The 9,129-nt window shown below is 35.9% G+C and overlaps 2 protein-coding genes across 2 annotated transcripts; one reads left to right on the top strand and one right to left on the bottom strand.

The window, feature by feature from the left end:
- Nucleotides 1-476: 476 nt before the first annotated feature.
- On the top strand, nt 477-5,005 carry MELLADRAFT_77642 (uncharacterized protein; the record flags this gene model as incomplete). The annotated part of the gene is made up of 7 exons (XM_007409629.1): nt 477-572; nt 646-1,463; nt 1,633-2,735; nt 2,808-2,950; nt 3,037-3,286; nt 3,339-3,633; nt 3,702-5,005. The coding sequence occupies 7 exons, from the start codon at nt 477-479 to the stop codon at nt 4,522-4,524; spliced, it is 3,528 nt and encodes a 1,175-aa protein (XP_007409691.1).
- Nucleotides 5,006-5,811: 806 nt separating this feature from the next.
- Nucleotides 5,812-7,667, bottom strand: MELLADRAFT_106023 (uncharacterized protein; the record flags this gene model as incomplete). The annotated part of the gene is made up of 5 exons (XM_007409415.1): nt 5,812-5,868; nt 5,962-6,100; nt 6,220-6,406; nt 6,527-6,592; nt 6,677-7,667. 5 exons carry the CDS (start codon nt 7,665-7,667, stop codon nt 5,812-5,814), a joined length of 1,440 nt encoding a protein of 479 aa, XP_007409477.1.
- Between the last annotated feature and the right edge of the window lie 1,462 nt (nt 7,668-9,129).

Here is a 9,129-nt window from a genome sequence, read left to right as displayed (position 1 = left end):
AGACCAAATAATTCAACTATGATCGTTGATAGTTGAAGGATGGTTTGAATGATAAATCTAAAGATGACATTTAAATGATCAGGATATATTTGAACGAGGGAAGGAGAAAGGTCTTGCATGTTGAGGGTTATAAAACAATAATTTCTTGCGCAGCTCGGTAAGAAGTCATCTTACTTTCATCATCCCATTCTTCTAATATCATTCATCTGTTCCACATTGTGGTGTTCTGATGGCTTGATGAAGTTGCGATTTGTGAATATGATCGTGGCCTGTGGACCACATGGTCCCGGGCGTGGATGGACCATGTGCGCATTTGTTGCGTGCCTCATGAGGTACATGCGCGCTGGAACTCAATCTTGTGAGTGTGACTTCCAAGATCACCGAATCGAGTCTCGACTCTCGAGAGGCTGTTCGGTAAAATCGAATTGGTTCTTCAACTCAGAATAATCAAACTATCTTCATTCTATCTAACTATCATGTCTCAAGAAACCTCTCAAGCTGGACTGACTCCTGATAAACCTAATCCTATAAACCTACCTCAACCTAAGATTCCACCTACTTTCGATCGTTGGGTTAGTATGACATTGATAGTTCATCCTATCTTAAACATAAACACTCATGTTTGATTTCTCATTTTCGATCTAGTTTTGGACATCTGATTATCGTCGTGGTGTCACTGTTCTGTTCGATAAACTTAAAGCTGGTTTACGTGAATCTGACGAACTGATCGGATTTGTAAGAAAACGAGCATTATATGAGAGGACCTATGCACACGATTTACGTCAATCGATCTCAGAACCACTTCATCCAAATGGGTTTGGTTACGATGATGGAGCTTCATTCTTATCAGCTTTTCATCAATTAAGATCAAGTCAAATCGATCTTTCAGATGCTCATACGAAATTATCTCATCAACTTGATAGATTGGTTATCGGTCCTTTCGAATCTTGGTCGATCGAACATGAAGCAAGAGTGACGGCTAGTTTTAATCAAGTCGAAAGTATTTTAATTCAATGGGAAAAACAATCAAAGGAAATCATTAAACTTAAAGAAAGGTATGAACAAAAGAGTCGAGAAGCTGATGAAGCTGAAGAAAACTCCAGACTCTCACCCGCCACTCGACGAGAGATGAGTTCAGAAATGAGTGCTACAAGGAAAGATGATTCGAGTGATTTAGGTGATCATTCAGATTATGATGATGACACTTTGATCGGTCGATCTGGTTTATTACCTGGTGAAGGATACGCTCAGATTGGAAAGAAAGTAGGAGAACAAGCCATCGGTTTAGGACGAGCGGTTTCTCAAAGGATGCGAATGGGTGGTGGTCGAGTTGGTTTTCGAGTTGAAAGTGTCGAATCTCAATCCAAAGAAGAATCCGATAACCCGATCGACACTAGTTCAGAAACCAAAACAAGTGCCCAATCCAAAATCGACGAAGAGGCAAATGAAACCCATGAATCTCCGTACTGAAGCTAGTCCACCTCATTCTGCTGACCTCAAAGGTAAGGGCAAAGCTGATGATCATTCAACGATCTCGCCTTCTACAAATGTCAAATCTTCTCCTTCACCACCATCGCATCACGATTCATCATCTCCCTCCGGACCACTCTTGAGCATTGCCGGTGTGATCAGATCTCCATTCGAATGGAGTCGATTATTTGAACAAGCGCAAAAGACAATCTATAAACAAGATGTGAAGATCCCACTCTTGGGTGTTTATCCCGGTGCACATTCAGGTGAAGATTTAGTGATCTATTTCAAAACCAACGTCACTGAATTATCATCATCAGGAAGAGCTATTGAGTTTTGTAAAGAACTTTCAGAAGAACTGGCTGTACTTCGATTGATTGGAGAAATCGGAAACAAGTTTATGCCTACTCATGATGCCTTTTATTTGTGGAAACCGGAAGCCTTTACACTTCATCAAATCACTCCTGAACCTAAGTTGGAAGATTTAACTAACACCTTGGCCGACCGACGATCACTCAAGGCTGGCTCCAATCTTTCGAACCCTTCATCACCCGGTCATTCCAAAAAATCTTTGTCACTCAGTAACATTCAATCTGCACTCCTCTCTCCTGCAGGTTTGTCTTCGAACAACAATCTGAATGAAAGCGGAGGACCAAAGGGTGGTGCGTTTGCCAAATATTTGCAAACCGCCGTTTCTCAAGCTGCCAAAGGGATCAATGAATTGAGTGCAAGTGTCGGAGTAGCCAATCCGCCTATCTCGATCGAATCGGCTGATGAAACTAGAGAAGAACGGCTTAGACGTGAAGCTGATAGTGCTGAGAAAGCGTATGCAGCACAGGTGGCTCGACTTGACCATACTCGACTTATCCTTGAACAAGCTATTTCTGAACACGCATCCTTTCTACAAAGATGTGAATTAAATCGACTTCGAGCAGCTAAAGCAGTCATCATGGGTTTCAATGCAGCCTTGGGAACTTTGATACCCAAGATGAAAAAAACGGCCGAAGAATCAGATGTCTTGAATGAAAGCTTTGTACCTGAATCAGATGTAGCAGCATTGGTAGAAAGATATCGGACTGGACCATTTAGACCATCACCTGTTTTGTTTCATAGTTTTAAAGGATTACCTGATCAAGTGAATTTTGGAATCGATTTGGGAAGATGGTATCTTTCGCAAGATGATCAACAAGTGGTTGTACCTCCAATCTTTTCTCGATTATTGAAAACCCTCGAAGAGAAATGTAACAGCATTGAATCTCATAGTGGTAAGTTGGATCCATTGGAACGATACAATCCAATGAGGCTCCTACTGATCTTTTTGATCTCTTTTTTTATAGAACGTCGAAAGACTTGGATTTACGAAGTTCCTCTTAGAGCTGTACACAGTCTTAGAGAAGCTCTAGATAATCCTAACCAATCTCAAATCTCAGATGAAAGACTATCTAAATTAGATGCACCATTAATTGCATCTACGATCAAAGTGAGTGAGGTTTCAAAAAAGGAAGAAAAATTCAAATCGATTTTACTAATTAGCTTTGATATCTTTTTTTTTCTTTACACAAAAAGCTTTGGTTATTAGAATTAAATCCACCACCTGTTCATTATTCTAAATACGATGATATCAAAGCGATTTATCCACAATTATCAGGATTCGAAAGTCCTTCTTTAGATGCCAGAATAGATGTTATGGTATCTTTATTAAGCAAATTACCTAAACCTCATTTAATGGTTATTGATCAATTAGTTTCACATTTGTCTTCTTTGATTAAATCTACTCAAACTGATGAATCCAATGAAGTCTTCTTGACTAAACTTGGTCTTTCTCTTTCTAGATGTAAGTTTTGAACACCTTTTTTGATTGGGTTCAGAGAACTCACTAGTGATTTGGTTTTCCCTCGGTGGTGCTGAGGGATTAGGTTTGATCAGACCTAAAGTCGAAACAGCTGTGACTTTAAGTGATCGATTCCAATCCTTATTTTTAGTTGATTTAGTTAATCATTATGATCGGATCTTACCTAAAGCGATTTCCATTAGAAGTGAATTGATTGAGAAAACTGAAAGAAGTTTGCCTAAGCGAAAACATACTAGACCGGTTGATATGAGAATGAGTAGGAGTGGATTGGGAATCGAAGGATCTTTAACTGATTCTAAAGCTCAAGAAATGTGAGCTGTGGTTTTTACGACTTATGGATGGTTAAGATTGTTTACTGATTATGTTACTTTTTTCGTAGATTGGAAACTCATCGTAGGAGGATTTCGAGAAGTGGAATGGTACCGGCGAGTTTACCGGATGAAAAGGAAACCAAAGAAGTTGTTGTTAGTTCTCCAAAGCCAAAGGAGTCAACACCGACCGAAGTGATTAGCACCAAGCAAGTAGAACCAGAAGGCCAAAGTTCAGTAAATGATCCGATCGAACCGATGATGAAGAAGGGACCAGAAGTTTCTGAAGAAGAAGAAGGACAATCTGATCGAGATGAACCATTTGTATCACCAAGAGAAGTGGAAGAAGGATTAATCCCATCACCTGAAGATCATGATGATCATGAAGAAAGAGATGAAGGATTTGTGGTACCGAAATCATCATCATCATCATCAGAAGGAGATTTACCATTTGTAGCACCGACGGAAGAAAAAGATTTACCATTTCTTCCACCTAGATCTGAACCAGAAGAAGAAGAAGGAGGAGGAGCGAGTGGAAGAGCAGTAGGAGCAGATCAAGAAGATATTCCACTAAGTCATCAAACATTAGTGTCTAGATGGGGATCAGGTAAATCATCACCAAGAGCATCATTGAATAGAAGTAGAGGAGTGATGAAAGGAAGTCTTGGAACCAATCGACCGATCAGTATTAGTACTTCTGGAGGATCTGGCAATGGAACGGATGGAGGTCATAAGAAAGCTTCACCTTCTTTTGATTCTATTCGGTCTCAGTTCGAAAGTAAATTGGAAAATGATGGGAATAGGTATAGACGTGCTACTAATACTACGGGAAATCATCCTAAAGGAAATCTTAATATGAATATCAATAGGTTGAGTGATGTAGCTGATGAATAAGGTATCAATGATGTTTTTTTTCGGATGGTTTATCACTCAATATATGGACAAATGATGATGATGATTGGTTTCTTGTTTTTGATATACATATGTGTGGGTGTGTGTTTTTTTGTCTTTATCAATCATACGAAGAAAAAAACAAGAATTTTTAAAGTCAAGAAGAGAAAGTCTTTTGTTGTAGACACATGGAATTAGTTGACTAAATTAGTAAGAAATTCAGAACCGAGTAGAAAGTTGTTAAATAAGAAAGATTTCTTCATCATTTTCATTTTTCTCAATTGTTAGTTCTTATATAAACATGTGTGAGATTTTTTTTTAACTTGTGTTGTTGATTGTATATATATATATGAATGATTTTATAGTGTTTTTTTTTTTTGATTATGTTTCGTTTGATCTTTATTGTTTTTGGATGAGTTTATTGTTTTTGGATGAGTTTATTGTTTGATTTTAAAGAAATTTATGAAATTGTGTTTGTATCGAGATTTTCTTGCCAGTAAACAGACCTGCTGTGGTGCATCACATAGCCGCTACGGTGTTTGTTCAATTTTTGAAGCGCAGTGGCCCAGCGTTGGATTATGAGTTCTTCAAGTTTCTTTTCAGAATATGTAGCACAAGGTTTATACGTCGTGTACACAAAGGACATCTAGATCTTCAGTTAATCTACGTAAACTCAAAACCGTAAATACTTATTCCACAAGACCAAAAAACCAATAACTTGGTTAATTTCATTAGAACCATCATCAATCAATCAATTAATTCAAAAAAAGAAAATCATATCATTAACTAGAATTATATATATATATATATAAATGTAACCCCACTTTCTTTCTTCACTTTGTAAGAAAACACACACACACATTAAAACATCTCTTACAAGAAGCAAAAAAAAAAAACATTGAAAAAAAAAAACGTTGGAAAAAAAACATTTTTTTTTGGTTAGGTTTTTTGTGAAAAACATTTTTTTTTTTTTTTGGTATCAAGAAAAAAAATCAAAAAATCAAAAAAGAAAAATGATCAAACGGAAAAGAAAATGGTAAGAAATACAGAAATGAAAAAAACAAATAAAAAATAAAAAATAAAAAACAGACAAAACAAAACAGAACAGAAGAAAACAAAACAGAACAGAAAAGTTGAAAAACAAGGAAATATAAGAAATAATCATACAAATTTGAGATATATATTTTCTTTTTCATTTGATATTTACCAAAAAAAAAGTCACGAATGAAAACAAATCCAAAGAAAAAGCCTTCACCATTCTCAAAAAAAAATAACTTTTCTTCAATTTTCTCAACTCATTTCAGGTCTCAAAGTACGTTCAACCAACCCATTACTAGAATCGAATTCCTAAAAAAAAAAACCCAAAAAACCCCCCAAAAAAATCAACCAAACTAAATCAACCAAACTAAAGTGTGTGTAGAAAGAAACCAAAAGACGTACAATCAAATCATGTTCATCAAGACTTGAATCCGATCCATCACTAGGATAACTAAACTCATTGAACCTAAACGGTTCTTCTTCCAAAACCCAATCTGCTAATCTAATCCTAACCAATCCACTATCAAGTGTTTGATCCAATCTACAAACCGGCCCAAAAAAGAAATCCAAAAAAAAAGAAATCCAAAAAAAAATCCAAAAAAAAATGATCAATCCTTTTTGGGTAACAATGTAGTGTTCAAAAAACATGAAAAGCTTTACCTATCCAACTCATCCTGTCTCATCCTCCTAGTACTCCTCAACTCATCCATCCTAAAGTTTCCATCCTTAGGCCATTCAATCTGTAATCCATACCATTCATTTAACTTACTTTCCATTTCGGCAAATGGAAAACATCTTGCTCTATTAACTTCCATTGGTGGACATTTACTTGGAATAGGTGAATTTTCTGTGTACAAAGTTTTTTTTTTTCGGGCGGAATTGATTAGAATTTGTTTTGTTTTTTCTTTGTTTTTGTTGGGGTTTTTTTTGTAAAGGGTTTCTCTTTTTTTTTTGGGAGGAACTCAACTTAGCATGTCTAGTAACCTTTGGCCTACTCTTTTTCTGTGTTTTATAATCGGTCTAACGTATCCAACTATAAAAAAACCAAATCAAAACCGAAATCAGAAAAACAATTCCTCACTTTTGATTAAAAGTAATCAAAAGAAAAAACACTTACCACTACGTTTCTTTTTACCTTGTTTTGGTTTCTCAGCAGTCCAAGGAATCGATCTTTTATTCTTTCTCTTCTTCATCACTTTTCCCACACATTCCTCAGCAGCTTCAATAAGTTGATGATCATTAGATTTCGTAATCGAAGGTGGTGGTGAAGGTAAATCAGGTGACTCAGACCATTGATGACTTTGATTTGATCTCATCATCACTGATACAGATGTCCATCTCTCTTCATCCGGTAATAAGTTTTCTTCTTGAATCTTTTCATTTTTGTATGTTGGGTAATGAACTTCTTGTAACTTTCTTGGATCGAATTCGTCTGAATAAATCGGATAATGAGATTTATGTATCAATTTTCCTTCAGAGTATGTTGGTGTATCTAATGGGGTATGAGGAGAACTAGGTGGGATGATTTGGTCTGAACTTCCTGTAAGATTAGAACTCCAACTAGGACTAGAAGGGTTTTGGGTATAAACGTTTGTAGGGCTTTGGTTGACGTGATGGATCGAAGTAGAAGGTGTAGATGGAATATTCGCATCTGAAGCATTTGCAGCAGCTAAGAGTAAGGATAATGATAAACGTTGATCGGGTTGATGATGAGTTTGATGAGATTCATGTAGGCTAAATGGGGATTGAGAATGATCTTGTTCATTAAAATTGTTCGTAGAATGTGAGATTTGAAGTGGTTTGATTGGAATTGGAATCGGAATCGGCATTGGCATCGTCATCGAATCTTGGTGTTTGATATAAGTTTTGAAATTGGTGGATGGAATTAAATTTAAACTTTTGTAATCCGAATCAAAAGAACCATTCAAATTAGAATGATGAAATAATGATGAAGATGTATAAGAAGACTGTTGATGATGATGATGATGATAGTTTTGATTTGCTTCAAGTTTTATTGAATGATCTGATTCAGGATAAATCATCATAGGTGGTAAAGTAACTCTATTAGAATGAGAACTAGCTGAACTAGTAACGACGTAGGGATTCATAACTTCGTAGTCAAAATCCAACTTCAGATTTCAAAATATTCAAGAAATCTTAAATGATTTGAATCTGAGAAATCCTAGAAGTTGATTGGATGGAGTTTTGATCTTGGTTGCTGAGTAAAGAGCTTCTTTTGAAATTAAATTTGTATGCTGTTTGCGTATTCAAAAAAAAGGAAAAAGAAAAAGCAAATGAGTGAAATGCTGAAGGATCAAAATCAAAAGACGATAAACTAGAGATCAAGAAGACGAGTCTATATAATTGGTAATATATGTGATTGAGGGATTTAAAGAATGGATGGATTACAAAAGGATTTATTTTTTGTTTTGGTAAGAAAAAAAAATGTAAAACGGAAGAAAATTTGCAAGAAAATTGGGATGGATGATCAAAAAAAAAAAAAAAAAACCAGTAAAATATATGTAAAGTAAGTTGTAGAATGGAACTCGGAAGATATAGAGCCAAAAGAGGAATCAAGAAGAGGAAGCAGAAGTTTCAGTAGAAATTGAAATTGAATTGAAATGAAATTTTTAGAACCCACTTGATCATTCGACCAAACATCCAAAAAAAAAAGAAGTTAAACCAAACCGAGGAATTAGAAAAAAAAAAAATCGAAGAACCGTAAAATGTCAAAAGAAAAAAAAAAAAAAAAGGATATTTGAAGATCGGAAGATTATCTAGATAGGAAGCAAGACAGGGATCATAATTAGGAATCCATGGAAAACAAAACCGGTTCATGAACTTGAAACAGATCAGGTTACCTTTAAAATTGATCACTTATCCCAATCGGATTCAATCTTCGTCAAAACGTTAGCGATCTCCTTCACAACGAAACCTCAACTCGAGAATCGTCAAACGTCAAACGTAAAACTAAAAAGAAGGAGACCAGAGAAGAGATTCGAGGAATGGAAAGCAAGGAAGAATTCAAATCAGTTTCTAAGTTCTCATTATCATCCAACAAAAGTCAAGTAACTGGTAAAGTAACGAAAACAGATAGTAATGTAGAAGCGAATGAAGAAGAGGAGAAGAATGAGGATTACAAGTTAGATATAAAAGAGAAGAGATAGAAAGTGTGTATGTAAAAGAGAATGATGAAGTGATGAGCTGAGATGAGCATAGAATACAGAAAAGCTGAGTGAAATAAAGTGCGAAGAAGAGATGTGTAAGATGATAAACGGTGAGATTGAATTCAAGCTTGATGATGAGCCGGATGATGAATGGAAAATCGAAAAATCAAGATTCAGACTAACTTTCTGATCGTCACTTCTCTCTCTCTCTCAATCAATCAATCAAGCAAGCAGTCGGGATTTAGTTGAGTAGTGGATGGATTGTTGCACTGATGGTGGCTGGCGGTGGTACTATGATGTAGTGCTACTGCTACTGCTGGTGGTAATGAGAAGGGTGGTGGAGTAAAACTAAATCTAAATCTAAAGAGTGGTAATCAAAAAAGTGAAAAGTGGTAATCAAGCA

This window comes from Melampsora larici-populina (genome assembly GCF_000204055.1).
Source record: "Melampsora larici-populina 98AG31 unplaced genomic scaffold MELLAscaffold_16, whole genome shotgun sequence".
Classification (NCBI taxonomy): Eukaryota; Fungi; Basidiomycota; class Pucciniomycetes; order Pucciniales; family Melampsoraceae; genus Melampsora; species Melampsora laricis-populina.
Note: the sequence above shows the minus strand (reverse complement) of the source record. Positions and strands in the feature narration are given on the sequence as shown.